The sequence below is a fragment of the Catharus ustulatus genome, chromosome 4, assembly GCF_009819885.2.
Source record: "Catharus ustulatus isolate bCatUst1 chromosome 4, bCatUst1.pri.v2, whole genome shotgun sequence".
NCBI classification, from domain to species: Eukaryota; Metazoa; Chordata; class Aves; order Passeriformes; family Turdidae; genus Catharus; species Catharus ustulatus.
The window spans coordinates 68,842,407-68,864,135 of NC_046224.1; the positions used below are offsets into that span (position 1 = coordinate 68,842,407).

A 21,729-nucleotide genomic window follows, 5' to 3' on the forward strand; every position below is an offset into this window, starting at 1 on the left:
CTGAACAACCTAATCCTGTGGTTTAAACCTTGTTTGAAATTCCTGATAAGGGACTTTGCTAATTGAAGCTAGAAAACCTAGGTATATCCAAAGAATCAAGGGGAAATGCTTGCAGTTCATATAGTTTTTCCTCCAGCCTACTTCTTTGTTGCTTTTGCCTCTGGTCACCTGAAATCACCTCTGTGCAAATCTGTCACGGTCGTCTTACTCTTCTGCTGACTTCCATCTTCTCCAAAGCTGCTGCTGCTGCTTTAAAAAATTTCCCACAGTCTTTCTTCTTGATCTTACATATTTTCACAGATGCAATTTTATCCTCTAAAGCCTTCCTAAATCTCACTTGGTTTTACCTTCTGCTGTAACCTGACTGACCAATTGCTTTGTGTAATCCTGACAAACATTTAATGTCACCGGCCTTAATCCACAAATCAGTGAGAAGACTTGTGCTAGTCTGAATCTACATCTCTGTGGAAGCTACTCTGTGAAATGCAACTGAAAACCACAAAGGCTGTCAGTGCTTCCTTCATTTTTAATTTCTTTTTCTCATAGGTGGTACATCTGGCTCGAAACCTCATATACTTTGGCTTTTATAGTTTTAGTGAGCTTCTCAGACTGACCCGGACGCTGCTGGCAATTCTAGATATTGTTCAAGTTCCCATTTCATCATACTTCGAAAGGCTGAGCAAGTTTCAGGATGGAGGTGAGATGAGCAACAAAGACTGTTATTCCAGGGGGTAGTTAGCTTTAAATTGGAAATAATTTATGGAAAATCTCATTATTCTTTCAAGGTTCTATATTCACACATTAGCCCACCTATAGGAATGCATTGCAGGGGGACATTAAGATGATCAGCTAAAAAGGAGCCTTTTTGAACAGACCTGCATCCTTCATGACTTGTGGGGTACTGCATTAGTGTTGCTGCTTTTGCTTATTTGGAACTTTCAAATTTGGTTCTAAACCTCAGTGCCTCTTGCCCTGAACATTCTAAGGGAATTCAAGCAGCACTTGCCTGGACACAGGGATTATGGTGGCTCATCTGTGGCATAGCTGGTTGTTAATCTTCTTAGCACTTCACTGAAAGAGAGAATGAGAGGGTTCCACAATGGCAGAAGTAGCCAGTGGAAGTTCAGAGGAGGCCATCCTCTGCCTATGTCATCTTAGAATGTTCTGTTTTGAACCCAGATCACAATGCCTCTCTGACAACCCTAGGACTATTCTGTATGTCCCACTGGCTTTGCTACCATGGTTTTAAACTGGGTTGAAGAATGAGCATGCCAGGAAGGTGCTGAAATGTAGAAGTTTAGTTTTCCTGTGTGAGTGGAAGAGAGGTGTGACAGTTGTGTGGGCTGAGGGTCCAGAAGACCAACTGATGGCAGTTTCTGTTTTAATATGTAGCTGGTGTTGCCAGCCAGCTGGCTCACAGCACCAAAATGGATGAACTGTCTTGTTGGAAACAATTATTTTGTGTTTTCTCTGGGAGGCCTTTTCCCAGCCTTGAGTTTTTCTAAAATCATCACTTTGTTCAGTCACTCCCACAGATGCCCTGCAGGAGTGTGCTATTCTTCACAACTTTTTTCTTCTTTGAGGTCCACACACTGTGGAGAGATGTAGACTGTCATTGTCATCTCTGAACCAAGAAGTTACATGCTTAGTTCTCTTGATCTTTTCTCTATCATTGCCAGTGGACTCTACTGACACCCTCTGGAAGTGTTTCCTGCAATGCAGTGCACACCAAGTCATGCTGATGCTGGCTGCAGTCCCTCCTCAGCACTAGAGAAAAGTCTCGATGCCAAGACACTTGGAATTATGTTTTCCTTTTTTGTCCCTGAAAGACTGCATTGCAGACTCTCTTCTTAAATGGCTTTGGACATAGTTTGACTCCAGACACAATCTTGGCATATTGACAGCATGGGACATGCAGATGTGGTTCTTCTGCTTAGTTCTCACTCTGGCCAAGCCTTTAATTCTGATTATGCATCTCATTCAGTGTTTTTGCTCACATTCATTACCCATAAAATCATGTTTTATCCTTAATTCCCTTTTATTTCTGTAGAAGGGTTTCCTTTCAAGCTGTGTAAGAGAGGGAAGCACCACCCATTAAGTGCAAACAGACCTGCTCTCAGTTTTATGAATTTCCTTAGCAATTCCATGCAAATCAATGAATTTTCTTTGAAATAAATGAGTGTAAAGGAATGTTGCAACTGGCACCACCATGTAAAGTGGAAGCTCAGTAACCTTTTTAGTAATGCTCAACCACACACTGGAACCTTGATGGAAACTTTTTGTCAGAAGCCTGGTTTTGTCTCATATTCTTTCAGCAAAAAAAGGCACAGAACAAAGATGTGTTTTTTTCTATTAACTTCAGCCTTTATACAGATTATTTGAATTTCTTTCCTGTTGTAGCTGTCTCCGTGGCTGTTTACCTTTCAAACACTCATCAGTTCAGGTCAGGATGTGACAATCCATGGGTGTTCTTTTGGTAATTACTGGGTTGGTTTGGTTGGGGATTTTCCCCTTTTTCTACTGTCTAGAAAGCTTTGGAGAAGTTTTGTTTTGCTGGTGCACTGTTGTCAGTCCTGTCTGCAGTCTTACAGGAGTCTGGAGATATTGACTGTGCTGTCTAGACTTAAAAGCAGGCATTGAAACGTTGCTGTGGTGAGACAAGGTGTTTTTATATAGAAATAGCGGAGGAGAGGCCTTCTACAGTCTTCATAAAAGAAAACGATGTCTTTGGATGGTCAGATCTCTTCTTCAACTTCCTTTTTCCTTTCTGATGGAGAAGCTATAAAATAAAAGTATGCATTTGCTTTGCACCTGAGACAGAATGATCCTGAATATTTTAGTGCTGTGTCCAAGCATCTTGCCTTTCTTCCTGCTTTCCCTGGAGGTGCAAACTTACTACTCATGAGCTATAAGGATGCATGTGCCACAAGGATGAAGTTTAAGTAGTCTAATAACTCCTATTCACTATTTTTGAGCATCCAGCTCGTAAAACTTCATGTTCAAAGAACATATTTCATGTCTGAAAATCAAAACTTGAGCAAAACAGGGGAACACTTTTCGTTAATGAGACCCACATCAGAATCAACCAGCATCACTTTAGTTGCACATTGCACCACTGAGGGGTGGTGCTGGGCTGGAACTTCTGGCCCTCTGCATGTGCTGGGCTGTAGATGATCCTAAGGGTTAGTCCAGAAGCACAAGGGGTCCCTGGGTCCTGTGGAGTCTGGATCTGTCCTGTCCAGGATCCTTTAGAGATCTTGAAGAATGAACAGGCAAGCACAGAAATTGGTCTTGGGAATTTTTTCCAGATCTCCCCTCATTCTGAGAGTAAGGACTGTTCACCATGCAAAGCTGTAGGTATACATTGGTTTTCCATTTTATAGTAATTGTAAGACTGTAAACCCAAAGGTCCCCTTCCCTTTTTACATAGGTATCCTCTCTTATAAAACTGTGTTGCTCAGACCATGTTAGTTGTTTTATTAGTTACCTGTCCTGGTTTTTTATTGTCTTTTAATTTATGATACTGGTCTTTTAGGCTATTAAAAAGGATTAAATTAGAAATTATCTCAGTCTGGGCTTTTTTAGATTTTTGAAAAATCTAAAATCAGAATGGTCTATCAATTTTTTTTTTTTCCCAGCAACTGTTTTCTTATTCATGACTTCCATAACATACAGACAGATGGATTGTTCCCTGCCCTCTTTTAGGGTGGTGGGAGCCCTCTCTCCAGTAAGGTAGGGGTGATGGTGAGCTCTTGCCTTTAGAGGAGGTCATATTCCTCTCTCCAGACTGCAACATATCCTCTCTGGCAGGTCTAGTACTTATAACAGTAATACCAAGCCTTTGCAGAATATTGCAGGTAGGTGTCCCTCCAACACATTATTACTTAAGGGATCTGCAGGTTAACATAGCTCCTTGTTAAAGAAAAAAAAAGCTTCCCTGAGTTGCAAAAATTATTACATTGATGTTCTCTAAACAAACAAAAATAGTTTCTGTTGTGATTTTTGTGTATGTATTGTAAATGCATGGAAGTTAAATATTGGAGTTTATAGAAGCTGGGGGGTTTTGCTTGGGTTTTTGTGTTGGGTTTTTGTTTGTTTTTTATGTCTGTTGGTTGAGTGGGGTTTTTTTAAAGCTTCCAGTCAGGGATCACAAATGTCTAGGCATAAGCTTTAATTCAGTAAGAACATTGTATTTCCTTGCTTGAGCTTAGGGCTTTGAAGTGTAGCTCTAAATTCCAGTTTTGACAAACACTGCAAGTCAGTTGTGATGCCCGAGACTGACAGTTTACTGGTATAAACAAATATGTTAAAATTCTATCAAGCATTAGGAGTGTGATCCTGTAAATCTTTTGTAGAAAAACTGTTACTGAATACCAGGTTGGGTTCTGTATATTTTAATTTCCATTACTGTTTGTGTAAATTTGCATAGATTGATGGTAAACCTATATTTAACAACAAGATTTTGTCAATAGTTATGTAGATTCTGAAATGCAGTAATTTTCAGATTTTAAGAAATATTACTTGAAAAGAGGTTTGCCCAAATGGAAAAGTCATGTAATTCTTATTCTACAACTGTAGTAGGTAGAAGGCAGCATCTCTGTAGAAGTTAAGAATTTTGGTCAGGATCTATGTATTTTACATGATAGGTTTTGTATTTCAGCTTTTTTAAAATATACTGATTTCTGTGGGAAAATCAGTGCTGAATAAATCTGGGCATGGGTAGGTTATGCTGCCTTCCCATTGACTTACTCCAGGTCAGTAGCAACAAAAGCTTCCAACATCTGATTCTGGTCATGTGAAGTTGTAGGGAATTGATGAGCTGGAATCCTGAGCGGTTTGACCAGTCCACATTGTAAAAACTGTAGTCAGGATTTTGGGAAATATATTAATAATGGGTGGAAGAATGTGGTGAGTCTTGACTGTGGAAAGCTTTCCTGGAGGTATGCACCTCAGAATTGAAACAAGCACGTTTTCAACCAGCAATCTTGAGTCTTCTTCCTTGTTTAATATTTATTTCTTAAGTATACCCTCTCACTTAGTGAAACTACTTTTAAGTGAGGAGTTATATATGACAAGTGTTGAACTGTTGAGGCGAATCTGCAAAATGGAATGTATTTTTAGGCTTAGTGGAAGTTGCATGGAGGCTTAATTAACCCTTTACCTAAACATGCCCTTTTTCCTCCTTTGCTTAAATTTGGAGACACCTTAGTGGTTGAGGTAGTCCTTGATGTTTTCTGTGGGTTTCTCTGTCTTGGTTTGGCAAAGATTCTAAAAACACAGAACCATAGCATGGTAAGGAAGGAACCTTGAAGATAATCTCATTCAAACTCCCTGCCCTGGGCATGGACACCTTTCACTATCCCAGGTTGCTCAGCCACATCCAACCTGGCCTTGGACACTTCCAGGGATGGGGCAGCCACAGCTGCTTGGGCACCCTGTGCCAGGGCCTCACCACCCTCACAGGGAACAATTATCCATCATATCCAATCTAAACCTACTCTTGTCAGTGTGAGCCATTCCCCCTTGTCCTGCTGATCCTTACATTATTGTAAATGCTAAGCCTTACTTCCTCTAGAAAGCTTAATTTTAATGCCACTGTCAGATATTTTAACCAGAGTTAAATTTAATGTGCATGTAGTTTTCATGCGTGACCTTATTTCATGAAGACAGCTTGGAGAAAGTTTGCTAAAAAACATAAGACAAGATCCTGTAAAAACTAAGGATGTATATTTTTGGAAATGCTTCTTATCTAGATTGCACCCTAAAAATGAATTGACTTGAAAATCTTGCTACCAACTTCTTTTTTTGTTTCAGTTAGTGTCTTAACTTTGATTTATTTTTGTGGATGTTGGAAGCTCTTTTGTTTCTTTTTTTTCCCCTTTGAGATTCTAAAAAAATATATGGGTTATACAAAACATATTACCTGTATCCTAAAGAGGCTTTTTTTTTTCTTAAGGAGAAAATGAGGATTTCATTTAGTGGTGCTGTCATTCTGGCACCTTTCAAGAACATTATAATCTCTTGCAGTTTTAATTAAAAGGTAAAGCCATTGCCTTCCTAGTAAGTGCACCCTGCTGTATCATTCCAGAATAAGGAGCCAATCTGCTTTGTCCAATACTGCTAATTTATTCTCTGTGAATTAAAATGCACATCTTTCTCTAGGTGCTATTTGCTTTTTCAAATAGCTGATTTTAGTCAAACCATGCCCACTACAGCATATGTCAGGTCTGAAAGGGGGAGCAACATGGTAGTAGCAGCAGGTAAGTTACACATTTGCCATGCAGCTCAGTGCTGTTTAGCTACTGTTGTTTGGAAATGAGAATGAATGCCAGGAAACACATCCTTGAATGTGAGCTCCATATGTCTTGGGATGCAGTTCACAGTGCTGGGGAGCAGCTGAAAAAGTCCTCAGTGGTACAAACCTGGGTTATCTGCAGTGTGTCTGTCCCTCAGCAGCTCTACAATTTTCCTGAACCGGTGTCCATTGCCATCAGTACAAGTTTTTGGTTTTCTTTTCTCAGTCTTTTTGAAATAGAAACAGGTTTTAAAAACTGCCTGTAATAACCTTAAATTGCTCCCACCTCTGTGATTCTCATGTTAAATGTGTTGCCCACAACTGCCCAAGGTGATGTCTCTTCTTACCTGTTCAAACTGTGGTCAGCTACTTTTTGTGCCTGGGTCTGTATCTTGGTGTGTTCCTCCTGCAGACTGAAGGGACACAAGATTCCATCCTGCTAGGGGGCAGAACAGGGGAGGCTTCATCTTTTCCTGGAGTCCTCTGTGCTGGTGAGGTCTGCTGCCTTCTCTCTGCAAAGGAGTGCTTGTGTTTCTGTGGGTCAGGGGACTCTTGTCCTAATTTCTGATGCTGTGACACAACCCAGGAGCCTCCTCAGTTCCAGCTCCAGTTAGGTCACGTTTCCTTTCAACCCTTTTGGCTGCAAGTAGGGGTACATGGTGACTGGAAGCACCAGTGAGACCACTGAGGGTTGAGAATAAAGCTGCACCTGCCTTTTCTGTGGTTCCTATGGGTCCAAGTCTATCAGAAATTAGTCTACTGTTTCTTAGCCCTGCATCTGTGTCTGTTACCTGCACTTTTGTCTGGTTAACAATTTGCAGTATCTTCTTTGAGGCATACTTTGATATAGCAGGGCTAATGAGGCAGTAGCTGCCTGGCAGACTGGAGCAATAATTCATACCAGCAGTTTACAGGAAAAGAAAGGTTATAAGAGGAAAAAGGAAAGTTAACTGTGTTAGTCACAGAGAAGAAACTGCTGTTCAGTGCAGAGTATTGCCAGCCCAAAGGGGAGGGCAGTCTGAGCTTAGTTCTGTGACATGAACCATTTCTCTTTCCTCTGTACTCTTTCCCTCATTATAAGACCCATGCATTAGTGGGATTCCAGAAACTATTGCTCTTCTAGGAATCAATATCTGTCTTACAGATGTAACTCAGCTAGGAGGCTTGATTCCCATGGTGCTTTTTACCTTCAAGGCCAGCATGCTGATGTGTATTCTTTTTTCCTTGGGTTAATGTCCATGGCATGAGAGCCATGCTTGACAATGCTTTGTGGTTTTGGGGACAGGTAGAAAGCCCAGAACCTGCAGAATGTCAGGAGAAGGTGAAGTTTGGTGGAGTTTCCCCATGGCTGGGCAGCTGAGAGTTTGTACATAAAAAAAGAGGGTTTTTGGTTGTGCTGTGGTGAAGTGGAGGCTGGAGTGGCCAGACTCACTCGGGCTGGGTAGCAAATGTATATGCATGGCATGTTGTAACTTTTTTCCTTTGTTTTGCCTCATTACTTCTGAGGACTATAAAATACGAAAGTGATACCTCACTATGTGTCCTTAATGCCAGGCATTAGCTTTTCTGTAAGCCTTACCTGAGATCAGCTAGTTATTGAGTGATGAAAAATGGTTTAATGAAGACATAAAGTGTGATTCTTGACCTGTTTATGGTAGGTTCTGAAGTCTTTATGAATAAATTCTGTAGAAAACCTGTAAAAATTAATACCTCTTCCACAAGCAGAGCTGTAAGGCATTAATGCTTCTGGCAAATAATCTACACCTCTAAACAGTTTGAAATAAAATGTATTCCTTTAGGTAGTGAAGTGTTGTTATTATATGTCCTTAAAATGACTGTAACTTTTCATGAAGAAAAATAAACTTACATGAAGCAATGTAACCAAATCAGTAAAAGAAGTTTAGAGCTATAGCTGCCATTGGATTCTTAATCTTGCCCTTGGTATTTAGACATTGCTTCACACCTGGTTCCCTGACAGAGGATCCCTGAGGGCTGTTGATGTTGTGTGCTTTAAGATGGCACTGAAGCTCTCTTTGGGAAGCTTTTGGTAGAGCAATAGCATAAATCTCACTGAAATCCCCACAACCACAAGGGTATTTGGGGTTTTGCTCTTGTGAATATTGCCTTAAAACCTGGTTGAACATACCTGCACTGACACATGGGTCAAGACAAGGTCCTGTGTGCTGGTTTGGCTGAAGTGTCAGTGTCCTAATCAAAAGCATACTCAGGTTTGATGACATCAGAGAGTTGCTTCTGTAACTCAATAACTAGATCATGTGAGAATTGTCATATTTTTGTAAAGCCTTGGATTTCTTCCACCTACCTCCTCTTTTATTTGTAAGCAAAATTGAATAATATATTTGATTTTTATGGGGAGGTTAATGAAGGTTGTTGGGGTAGTGGATGCATGTACACTTGTCTTTTTTGGTCATTAACAAATTTCCTGAAAATCTGATCAGACCCTTTCAGTACCTGAAGGGAACCTACAGCAATGATAGAGAGGGACTATTTACTCCAAGGGCATGAAGTGGCAGACACAAGGAGAATGGCTTCAGACTGACAGAAAGGAGGTTTATATAGGGTATCAGGAAGAAGTTGTTCCCTGTGAGGGTAGTGAGGCCCTGGCACAGGTTGCCCAGAGAACCTGTGGCTGCCCCATCTCTGAAATTGTCCAAAGCAAAGCTGGATGGAACTTTGAGAAATGTGATGGGAGGTGTCCCTTTCCATGGCAAAGGGGTTGGAATTGGGTGGTCTTTAAGGTCCCTTTCAACCCAAACCAGTCTGTGATTCTGTGTTGCAGCTCCCATTTAGGGAGTTTCCAGAAGCATGGAACATCCAACTGGTCCAGTCCATAATGGAAGCTACTGGGTGTTAAAATCCTTTTGAAAATATGAATACTTGAAAAATTTCTGTGTAGGGAGATGAGCACAGTGGGAAATTGTTCAAGCTAAAAGTGGCTGAGCAGTTCAAAATTGAGTCCTAGGAATCCATCTTTCATCCCTCTGTGTTGAGGAAGACTGAACAGCAATAAGAGTAAGAGCAGATTCTGTTTTCTCATGGCAACTAGGGACCAGATCAGGTGCTTAGAGGTTACTTTAAAATAAACAAGGCTGCATGTTGGTTCCCTGACATCTTAGGGATTTCTGGGGAGCAGAGAATTGCTGTCTCTAAGGGGATCTGCCAACCTTTGAGGCTTCTACTGACTATTCACTCTCAGCTTCTCCATGGTTCTCTGGACTGTGTGTGAAATATCCAAAATTCTGTGGGTCCTGGAGAGCAGACTGAGGGTACTCCATAGCAATGGGCTGGGAACAATTGGAAGAAAAGGCATGAATTGCCAGCTGCCTTTGACAGTTGTTTTTCTTACTGAATATGGTATTTTGTCATTTACCATCCATACTATATTGCATAGTAGATTGTTGTTTACTTTTATATTCTGCTTTTAGAATTTTTGCAACCAGTAAATGACTTATCAAGAAAATACATTTATGTAGAAAATGAAGTGTCAAATTATCCACTGTTTCGATTACTTGGGTGGTTGTTATTTTTTTCCCCATAATTGACTCCTCTGAAAAGCCTTTCTTCTCAGAGAGGCCGCTGTGTTGTCAATCGTGCCAAATTGTATAAGATTATGTGCTACAGTTTTGTGACAGAAACTGATACTCATTAGGAAGTTGTGATCACTGTAATAAAAAGTAATGAAAAGGAGATGCACAGTTGTCTATTCAAAACATGACAAGCATTCACTTCTTTCTTCTTCTTTCAGTGTCTGTCAATCTGCAGCTTCTTGAAATTACCACTTGTGCATAGTGAATTCACTCTTCCATTGACTAATCCTGTTGAGACTACATTCAATAGGAGTCATTTCTAATGGGTCCACTGCTTATGGAAGGCTTTTGGCATCTGACTTGTCTTGGCAGAGGGAGGAACAGAGAAGAAGGGGAAATCGCACAAAGATTGAAGATTTCTTCGTGTTCTTTTCCTCTGTTGGTCAGTCACAGCTCAGAGCACTTTTGCAGCACTTTGCTGCTGGGAGAAGTGGTTGGTTGCACACATTAGTACCTCACAACATTGCAGGGACTGTTCTCTTCCTGCCAGGCTTCACAGCCATATATTAGTACCTTGACCTTAAAACAACCAACGATGAGGTCAGCAGGTTAAGGGTGGCAGTACCATATGGAGGCACAACTCAGGCTTCTCTTCACTTATCTCTAACAAAGTGGACACAAAAATAGTCAGGGTTTGCATCTACTTGCTCTCTGTCCTGATTTATCTCAGTTAACTAGCTGAGGCAGTAAGTTTATTTTTCCTTGGTCATTGATATTCAGGAAGCATTTTGGAGATGTGACTAAGATCAGAGTTCCCTTATTTTAGTCATTGTGTGCACATGTACTAAGAACTTAAATCTCTTTATTGAGCCAGTGTATTTTGTCCTGCATTGTTGCAGGCTTAGCTGACAGAGAAGCCAGTCCCTTTTTAAGCTGCAGTAACCTTCCTACGTGCCTTACCTCAGGGAAGAACACCCTTCCCTGCTGGGACAACCACGTTAAAGCAAGACTGCTGCTGGCCCCTCCTGCTTGTGACTGACAGATTTAAATCCATGCTTAATGTGATCCAGGCTTCCAAGGCTGGGCAGACAACCCTGAGCATCACCAGTGTTGATTACTGGGGGATCTTTTGGAAGAGAAATTGCTGCCCACTCCTTATGTACATGAAAGGGCTCTGTGGCTTCTTTCACAAAATAGGGCAGCTCCTCTCAGTGTTGAGACACAGCAGCTGCTTCTGTGCCATCCATAATGTTTTGCCTGACTGCTGTCTCCTCTTTGGAGAGGGTTGCATGCCATCAGCACCCTGCATAATATAGTTGTTGAAATGCCTTTCTTGAAAATAAGTGCTGGATTGCTCTAGTTGCTGCAGCATTTTAACTCTGGGAATGTTCTCTTCAAGCCTTCTCTGAATTAACTGAAACTTATTGTCAGCATCAGACAGTTGATTAAAATGTTTTCCCAGATGCCACCTTGTCTCCCTGCTGTTATTGACAGAAATAACGTAGTATTGAATCGCTACTCATTTCAGCTGTAAATACTGAACTGGATTAAGTAGACTTTTCTCTTACTAAAATAATTTTCTATGCATTAATGAAATGCTGTTTGAAAGGGCAGGGATAATACGTACCACCTTAATCCTCCTTCACTTTCCCACCTATATCTTTTAAGATCAGTTGCATTAAAGTGAATAGTGAAGGAATGCTGTGGACAGAGGATTTATCCTTATTACTGGCACCATTGGGAAGCAACCTCATAGTTGCCTCTCACTGGTTTGTGCCACCTTTGACCACTGGTGTTCTGTGAGCCACAGCAAAGGACAGCAGTCACCTCATTTCTTTTTATTTCCTAGATGCTTTTCTAAGCTCCAGTATCACATTACCTGAATGTCACAGAGTCTGTGCTACTGCAGGACTCTCACTGTCCTTCCTGGAGGTGGAAGAAGTGGTTCTACTCATTTATGGAGGTCATCCTGAAATGCAGAAACAATGATTAATTCCCTGTTCATGGAAGGAGATGAATCCCATTCCCTGCCCTGCCTGTGCCTCGCCCCAGTAATAGCTGAGAAATAAGCAAGATATGGTCTGGGCAAAATCTCAGCTTTCCCTCTTCAGGAACATGAGGTCTACCCAAGGTCTTGTTTGATATCTTGTCCCAAAGACACTAAATTTTTGTTAGCTTTACACTGAGTAGATGAGTGGTAGTCAATAAAAATTCTTGTCTAGCACACTGGGAGAAAGGAGTTGGGGAGGGGGAGAGAGATATCCATCCCATGTTCTTGCCACACTGTTTTACTTGATTTGAAAACACACCATTTTTATTTTGTGTCATAAAAGGTATTTGTGATTATTTTATGTGCTTTGTACCTGTGTAAGCAGTTAAGACTTTCTGTGCCTGCCTAATGTGAAGGATCCAGCATGTAGTTTGACTTCCAGGTTTTTTTCCCTAATCATGCAAAATCAGAAGTACATTTTCCCCCTCTCTTTTGTAGGGACTTAAAGTATTATTTTCAAAAGACCAAATCAGAGTGATTGCACACCGGACCAGATGCTGAATGGGACCTCAAACCTGACACTAATCAGCCTCATTCACTTTGAAAAAGCACCCTCTTTGCATGTCTCTTTTTTAAAGCCAGGGCTAAAGGCACCCTCTTTCCATACACGTTGTAGTTGAGCTATATGGGTTGAAGAAAGGAGGGAGTAAGAGGAGGATTTTGCCAACAAAATAAAATCCAGCCTTGGCTTTTTACAGGAGATTATCTGGGAAAAGGGTTTCTTCAGTGAGAGTAAAGCTTGTCCATGGCACGGTGATTAAAGTGTACTAAAGGACAGACAAGAACTATTCAGGCTTCTCTCTGCAAAGCTACATTTCCTTTAGTCTTTTCTTTGCCTTTAGTGTAGCCTAGGTCCTGGAACTCTTCCTGTGAAGAGATGCTGTCATTCCTTTCCTCTATTCGTTCCTATCTGTGCTTTGCAAGAAAGGAAAGTAATTCATGTAGGTAGCATGATATTCTCATGCTTTCTTGGCCCACCTTTGCAAGGAAGTCACTGATTCGCTGAGATGCTTTTCCCATCAAAATTCACTATAAAATCCAGTATAATCTGTGTGAACAGCTGGTATTTCTTGGTAGATTTGGCAGTATACCATTGCAACCTGGATAAAGGTTTTACCACATAAGTATAAAATAATTTTTTCCCTCATGAATAATTTACAGAAGGCACTGTGGTCACAGATACCAGTTTGACTTTCAGGACAGCATTCAAGCTTGGTGTTATTCTGGGACTTCTTTTTGAAGGGGGATTTTGTCAGTTGGGTTTAGGTTGTGGCTGTAATTTGAACCACAGAAAGAGATTAATCAGACTGGCACAACCTCATCTCTTAACTCTCTTTCAATGTGACATACCAAATTCCTCCCATATGTCTCCATATTGCAGCAATAGATGGAATTAATAAAATACCAATAAAAGTTTTCTAATGGTAAATAGAGTCAGGTACAGGAATTGCTTGCTAGGGATGCTCTATAATACTGCATATGCAACCCTCAGTTTGCGAATATTCTTAAAACAGGTTAAACAAACCTCTCTAGCAAATGAGCTTAGATGTGGATAATACACCTTCAGGCAAAGGAATGGATGAGAGTTCTTTAGTTCTACTTTTTGTCATTTGTTGAACATGTTAACAGAACTCTGGAAATATTTTGGCATATTTGCCATCTGTTGACCTGCAAGAATTGATATCTCAGAAAATCAGTGTAGAAAATTTGTGTGTAATTTGAATGAACTCAGGAACTAGGGGCTGCTTTTTCAATATGTCTCTTGAGACTGGAAAGGGGTTTGACAACATGGGTGTACATGTGATATACAGTGTTGTAAAAGTGCTTTAGTCCTAGGAAGTATGTTTGTGTTTTTGTTTAATGTACAGGGAACAACGTCATGAGGACCATCCATGGGGTAGGAGAGATGATGACCCAAATGGTGCTGAGCAGAGGGTCTGTATTTCCCATCAGTACCCCTGACATACAGCCAGGCATTCACCCAAGCAAGCAAGCCAGCACTGCAGACAGTGAAGATGTGATTGTAATGGACACCAAATTGAAAATCATTGAGATTCTGCAGGTAATAATGAGGGGTGGCATATTACACAGCAGTCATTTCATGGTTCTTTACTCACATAGTGGCTAGTTCTGTTACCTACATTCTTACTATTCACTGGGTTGCTCATTGTAGAAATAACTCCTTGATATAAGGAAGGATAATCCTCTGTGTGAGTAACTGTAGAGTTGTGGTCCTCACCCTGTTGTAACAACTTCACTTTTGAAGGAACAGGATGCTGCAGAAACTTTCTCACTGTAACTGTGAAACGACAGAACTTGTCCTCTAATCTGCCTCACTAATGTTTTCTGAAGACAGTGTGTTTCCAGTTTCTTTCACGCTCATTTAACACTGGGGTGATTGTTTGATTTAAGCATTTGACCCCTCTGTTGCAGTAGTTGGATGAAGGGCAGAATTGGCCCTGGCCCCACTGAAGTTGTGCCAGGCTGCACATTTTTGTCTTGCTTTTAATGCATTTCCACTGTTGGGCTGAGAACAGTCTGTGGGCTGCTGTGATTTTTCTCCCAGCTGACCTGACAAGCTGTGTGACACAACCTGCCTCCTGAGATGCAGTTTGCACTTTGTGCTGTTAATAAGTGAAGTGGCGCATGCTTCTTGCTCTGTGTATGGAATCCTGGTTTCTGCAATGCTTAGGCCCTGAAGGAATGTTTCAGTGTCTTCTATAAATTCTCTAGATTTGTTGGAACCAGTGTCACTTCCGAAGGATTCCATTTGTTCTGACTGCTCATAAATTATTTAGATGACTCTAATTACTTGTCATCTGAAAGGCAATCAATTGTTAGAATATACTCAATACTGCATTCTTTAGTTCTAGGCCTCCTTTACTTTACAACTTACAGTGAAAAGCAGAGTGTTATGAAATTATACAATCTAAGCAACACCATTCATGTGTATTGCATTTCTTTTTCCTTGTTATTATGACTGAATTTCTCTCCATACTGTCCTGCTTTACTGGTCAATGCATAGGAGGATGATTCAAGGACTTCATCCTGTGCATTCCCTAAGGGAATCATATTTTGTCTCATCCTTTCCTTTTTCACAGCACATTCATTGCAAGAGCACTCAGGATTGAAGAGCATTTAATCCTAATTTCTTACTTAATCTGTGGTTTGTTAGTTAAGGATTAGTCACATGGTCAAATTACAGTAATTTCACAAGTATAAGGCGCACCGGAGTATAAGGCGCACTTCCGGGTGTTGGCAAATTTCCGAACTTTGTCCATATATAAGGCACACCGGTGTATAAGGTGCACTTTTTTTTTTGCAGTGAGAATTAGTGTGCAACAAAGTAACGAATTAATAATGAAATCACGCGATCGCGGGGTTTAGTGGCTCGGCTTGGGGTCGTGTGATTTCGACTCGGCTCGGGGCTGCTGCGGGCTCACGCTTCCCGATTGGCAAATTTCCCAACTTTGTCCATATATAAGGCACTCCAGGGTATAAGGTGCACTTCCAGGTTCAGACCAAAATTTTAATCCAAATGGTGTGCCTTATATGCATGAAATTACTGTACTTCAGATAAGCAAGTTGTCACACGCTGAGTGAATCCCAGTAAAAGTGCATATATATGATCCTAACCCACAAGAAATAAAAAATAATTCAGTTTTGTTTAAAATCAATGAAGAAGGATTACAGTAATTTCACGACTATAAGGCACACCCTTGTGACTAAAATTTTGGTTCGAACCCCGAAGCGCGCCTTATAGTCATGAAATTACTGTAATTTAAATCATGTTGGCTTTCATTACTGTGTTATTAGTCTCAAAGGCAAGTAAGAATATTTTAGATTTATTGCACTAACATGCATAGCAAGTACAATGGTTAAAGCTGTTCTAGTCTCAGAAATATTTCAGTTTATAGTAATTTAATTCTCAACATATCTTCCTATTGCTTTAAGTAGAGACTTTTTAACTTACAATTTCTATTCTGCCCTCAGCCAGAATTAAACAGATGGTCTGATAGACTTAGTTGACTATGGACTTGGGAAATTTTTATTTTTAAAAATCTTGCCTGTGCAATTCTGGGGCAACTTAATCATGGAACCAGAATAGACAAATCCTATTACAGTGGGTCTGGGAAGCCTGTTTGGCTTCAGCTGTAGATCAAGACACAGATTGCCACCATTTGCTAAGTCACCTTTCAGATCACCTGTCACCTCAGTCCTGGAAACTCAGCATGTTTTTCATCCCCACCAATTGTAAAATATATTAAATTATCTTAAAGATGTTTGATTATGTGCTTGCATTCCCTGTGGGTAAGAAGCATCCATGTGTGTAAGTGTCAGTCCTTAATCTGATCCTAATGCTTCCAGCCTAGTTATTTTCCTTGTTATTCCAATATAAAACCAGCACTTCCAGGTCTAAATTAGGATTTTTTTCCTGTATGAATTTCCAGTTTCACAGCTGAGGAACAAAGAGGCATTTTTCAGGCATCTGAGAGGGTAAGCCTTGAGCCTGTTGTGCTTGTTCTATATTCCACTCCATGGGGCACTGGAAGTCCAGCTGAAATATGAAATAATTGATGTTAGTGTGGGTTTGAAGATTCTGCTCTGCCTCACAGGCAGTGAGAACAAGGCAGTGTTAGACCCCCTGGACACACCAGTGATAGTCAGTAATCCATAGGGCAGAGTTCAACAGGGTAAAGAAAGGAATCACAGAAAATTGCCAAATATAATGGACTTAAATTAATTAGTGGACTTAATTTACATCACTTTTTTTTTTCTTGTAGTTTATTCTCAGTGTTAGACTGGACTACAGAATATCCTACATGCTGTCTATCTATAAGAGAGAGTTTGGGGAAAACACTGAAAATGTTGACTGCTCTACATCATCCCCACCTGACACACCAGGAACTGCCTCAGGTAAACCTTGCTATTTTCTTTCTATGCAAAGTAATTCTCGGTAGGTGACTGCAGACACTGAGCTCAACTGCAGCAGAAAGACACAGGCTGCTGCAAGTGGAAAAGCTTGTGAAAAAAAAAGAAAATTCTAAGGAATTGCACAAAATGTTTTTTGCTGACCTATCCTCCTCTAACAAAAAAGTGATTCCTTTTTCCCCACTATGGTATTTTGTTCTTTTATTTGTGCTGTTCCCAAAACACTGCATGGTGGCAAGTGGAGAATGGTTGGGGATGGATGAAGACAGGTTGAAATGAGGTGAACGTGGTACAGGAATGATTTGGCTTTCCAGGGAGCCTTCCCATGCACACAGAAGTGCTCAAAAGGTCTGTGTGAACACCTGCAAGTAGGGGAGGAGGTGAACATGTATCCAGGGGCACTAAAATCATTAGTAATAAATTATATTAAAACCATTGTAAAGCAAAATGATGGTGTAGCAAACAACTGGATTTATGGTAAATATTCTAAAGTTCATGTAAGTGCTTTGTTGTGGTTGGCTCACATAAGAAAAAAACCTAAGATTTGGACAGTCTGTGTCATTTGTGGGTCACTGCTAGTGGCTAGTACGGCTCCTAGCACCATGTAGCTTTGGTTCAGCACTATAATTATCTTCCTTAGGAATAGTAATACACAATTTAACTCTGCCTTATCTACTGTTTATTCTCTGCTACTCTTGAAGAAAGCAAATTTTGTGTACTTGGGGAATGACTAGTTGGATCTTTACTTGTTGCCATCTGCTTTAAAGAGGAACAGAATTCCATTTTGCTGTGCAGATTAAATGATGATCATTGGCTTACTTTTTTTTTTCCTTCTGTTTTTTCCACCCAGCAATTGTTCCTGACATAGATGAAATTGCAGCTCAGGCTGAAACCATGTTTGCTGGCAGGTATATTCTCTGAAGTTGTACCTCTATGTCTATTTATATATCTTTTTGTTCATGTCAACATTTCTCATGGCCAATCTCTGTTTATTCTGTACTTATTTTTATAGCCCTTTCTCTTCCTTTGCCTGCTTGTTAATTGTATAAGCCATACTTGAACAGAAACCTGGATTTCAATCAAGCAAACAGCCCAGCTGGCCTGGAAGGCTGTGGGATTGGCTATGACCACCCTCTTAATTGTAAGAGAGTTAGTAGAAAGCTTTTGTCATGTTCACAAAGGCAACTGGGGAATGGTGTACAGGTGTATTGGGCTAAACCACACTAATTTTCTATTTATCCTGTAATAAATAAGCCTCACATGGTGTTGCTGAAAAAACACTCTTTTTCTGGTGTGTCTTATGGCTACAACCCCAAATTCCTTGCTGTCGACCCTCAGTATTTCTCATAGACCACATGACCTGTTGCTATTGCAGTTGGTGTTCAAACTCCTTGGGAAAATCATGCCAACAGTAATCTCTCCTGTGACTCCTCAGATCAGGAGTGGACCACTTGCCATGATCTCCTGGTCCACCAGAGGCCTGTAGATCACAATTTATGCTTGCAGAGTTTTAGATGGGTTTCAGCTACGCTGTGAACAGAAAAAAATTACCTATGAAAAACACTCACACTGGAGAGTTATTACCATTATCACTATATTGGTTTAATTTTACATGTATAATTATAATTATACCAGTAAAAATTAATTTATTTTAGACAAGGCCGTAGACTTTAAAGTTTTCTTGGAGCTAATGATAAGGATCCGCAATGTGGGTGCTGTGATCTTTCCTCTCTCAGTCCCTCGTGCATTCTCAATCTTTACCAGCACAAGCAATGCCTCCAGGCCTCTCCTGAACTCCCACAATGTAAAACAACACACAGCCCTTGGCATCTGCATCTTTAAAATGAACAGAGAGACCAAACGGTTTCTTGGAAACATTATTTCTGCTTTGATATGTTAAGTGTAAGTCTGCTTTCTGCTGTTCCACTTTATGAATATGATTCCAGAAATATGATGCTTTTGGCAATTATTGCTATTTTTGATCTTATTTTTTTAAATGAAATTTTAATAGCAGCTGAAAAGGGAAGAAGTGAAAAGGAAAGGATCAAATTAATCTCTGATGAAATGCAGTTTACTTCATTTAATTTGGATTGAGGATGAGCCTGGCTTAACTTATCCACAACATAAAGGAATGCTTTTACAATACAGATTTTAATCACAATGTTTGACACATTTCATAGATACTTACTTCTGCTCCATAGTGTCCATTATGCTACAAGACTGCTGCAATAACTGTAGGATAGAAGTCCTTATAAAATATGTAAAAACCATATTTATAATTTCCTTCCTGAAGCATGTCTGATTTGATTTAAAGACCTCTATCAAGTGAAGATTGTGTATAGAGGCACATTTATCTCAAGACCTTTTATTTTTTCTTATTTACTTTACTTTATTTGGACCTTTTTTTCCCATTTCTGTGGCAGAAAGGAGAAGAATGCAGTTCAGCTTGATGATGAAGGAGGCAGAACTTTTTTACGGGTCCTCATTCATCTCATTATGCACGACTACCCTCCACTGCTCTCAGGGGCTCTGCACCTGCTCTTCAAACACTTCAGCCAGAGAGCAGAAGTTCTGCAAGCATTCAAACAGGTATGGATGGGCTGAGTATTATCTCAGGAAACTCAATGCAGGGAGCCTTTCCAAAGGCTGCTCTGCTATTTAAATTGCTGTTTGTTGCATGACAGTGTTGTTTCCTTAGAGGTCAAGTATCAGCAGACTTCTTTGGCCATATGTGCTGGTGTATATTATAGTTCTGTGTCCCCAGAAATGATTATTTCTGGCACTGTAGCCATTAGGGAAAACATAGCCCTTGCAGGGATCCCTCAGGGACAGAGCCAGTGCCTCATGTTTGGCAAGCAGTGTCCCCTGTCAGCAGTGAGATTTTCCTGTCTTCAGAGCCACTTAGGCTGGGTATTGGTATTTTGTTATTCACCTGGTGCTTCTAATTCTAATTCAGGTGTCTTTGCACGGGGCTCCTCTGCCTGATACAACTATACCCAAACAGCAGGAAGGCAGGGATAGAGCCAAGACTGTTTTCAGCTTTTACTCTGTCCCTCTGGTAACAGTGCATGTGCAGGCTCCATGTGTCCGTGGATTAGGATGGGGAGATCTGATGTCATGGGGCTGCATGACAGAGATGCCTGTGTTACGTAACCCTTTGTAACATATGTTGATAAGAACATCTGATGCTTATTTCAGGAGCTTGGTAGCATTTGTCTCATCCTTATGTAAGGTGGGGACGTTTCTCTCCTGTGCAAACAGATGATTGATAAAGACCTGGAAAGCTTTTGTTTAATGTTTTTTGTCATGCAGCATAATAGCATCCCACCAGGTATTTAAAGTTAGGCTGTGCTGGTTAGTTGCATAAATAGCTGTTATTCCCAGGTAAGCAAGGACTGAGTTGCTTAACGTGTTTTTGTGAAGGATGGAAAAGGCTAATGGAGAAATAAACAAAAAAATACTCTAGAGCATGTGGAATAAGAATGCCTGCAATTGAGCAGCAGTCATAAATTCTGCAAAATAACAAGGTTTTTCCAAGCTGAGACAGATGATTATGATGAAAACTTTATATTACAAAATAGTGAATATTTGTCTGGATGTAATGTGGTTTTAAATACAACATCCCTCTAAATGTTGTCAGTTACCTTCATCTTTTACATGAGTATGATTTCTTAATAGTGTTTATTAATTTACTGTAAAGATTGCTGATAGTTTTTTGGCATATTATCTTCATTAATAATCTTGGGAGAACAGAGAGCGTTACGAAGCAAGAAAATGTGTAGGTCATGCTAAATCAACATAACAGTGAAAACATAACAGTGAAAAATCCAGATAATTTGAGCAGTACCGAAAAAGGAAAAAATGAGATTAATCTTAATAAGTGGCAGCCAGTCAGATGGTGAGCAATTTCATGAACCTGAAAGTCAGTTTACCAGCTATATTCAAAGAAGTTTTTCTAAGCTGGCCTAACATTGTGAAAGTCTGTTATTTTTCAATATTTTATTATGGTGGTATAGGAGATGTTTAAAATTGCTGACCATTCTGACTTTTCTTTGGATGCCCACAGTAGCTATTTCTAACTATTGCTTTAATAGTGTGTAACTGTATTTTTTAATGCCATGAGGATCATGATCAGTGCATCAGAGCTCACTCTGCACAGAATCCAGGAGCCTGTAAATCTGCCTGAGTATGTTTTGCAGTGTATTCAAGAAGGTGAGAGGGTGTTGTGAATGCTCTAACTGTCCTGTTTTGGGCAACTACAGCCTCTGGCTCTGCTAAAGGTTTTTGATGAATGAGTGCTAAAAGTCTGAGTGTGCCATGTTTCAATTGCACAGGGAAGGTTGCAGAAGGCACCTGGAAAGAGAGGCTTAGAATGGGAACTGTCAAGCAAATTACTGAGCCATAAGTGCTGGTGCTACTGCTGTAACAGCTTTGCAATTTTCTCCATTTCCAGGTTCAGTTGCTGGTGTCCAATCAAGATGTGGATAATTACAAGCAAATCAAGGCTGATCTTGACCAGCTACGTCTGACTGTGGAAAAATCCGAATTATGGGTTGAGAAGAGCAGCAATTATGAGAGTGGAGAGGTGGGCGACAATCAAACCAAAGGGGGAGAAGAGCCAATGGAGGTGGGTTTAAAGCCTTTGCTGTCAGAATTGTTTCAATATTGATAGGTAGTTTCTGAACAACTGCAAAATCATGGTCTGGTTAAGTGAAGAGGCAAAGTGAGGGTGTGAAGTATTCTGGTTGAGCTTTGGGAGCTTAGAGAAAAGGAAGTAACACCTCTGTTATCAATGTATTCAATATTGTCTCCTGATGCTTTCAGTAACTGCATCCTTACATCACAGAGCTGCCTTCTTTCTTGGTGCAAACCACACTCGGGAAATAATCTGGGAATTGTGTGCT

The 21,729-nt window shown here is 40.4% G+C and overlaps 1 protein-coding gene across 4 annotated transcripts in view; it reads left to right on the forward strand.

Moving 5' to 3' along the window:
* Positions 1-21,729, forward strand: part of ITPR2 (inositol 1,4,5-trisphosphate receptor type 2) — a 241,850-nt gene that overhangs the window by 78,533 nt on the left and 141,588 nt on the right. For all 4 annotated transcript variants that reach the window (XM_033056927.1, XM_033056928.1, XM_033056929.2 and 1 more), the window contains 6 exons: positions 547-697; positions 13,762-13,955; positions 16,678-16,810; positions 17,676-17,733; positions 19,249-19,414; positions 21,279-21,452. In XM_033056927.1, coding sequence (XP_032912818.1) covers positions 547-697; positions 13,762-13,955; positions 16,678-16,810; positions 17,676-17,733; positions 19,249-19,414; positions 21,279-21,452 — 876 coding nt within the window. The remainder of the gene's footprint in view (positions 1-546; positions 698-13,761; positions 13,956-16,677; positions 16,811-17,675; positions 17,734-19,248; positions 19,415-21,278; positions 21,453-21,729) is intronic.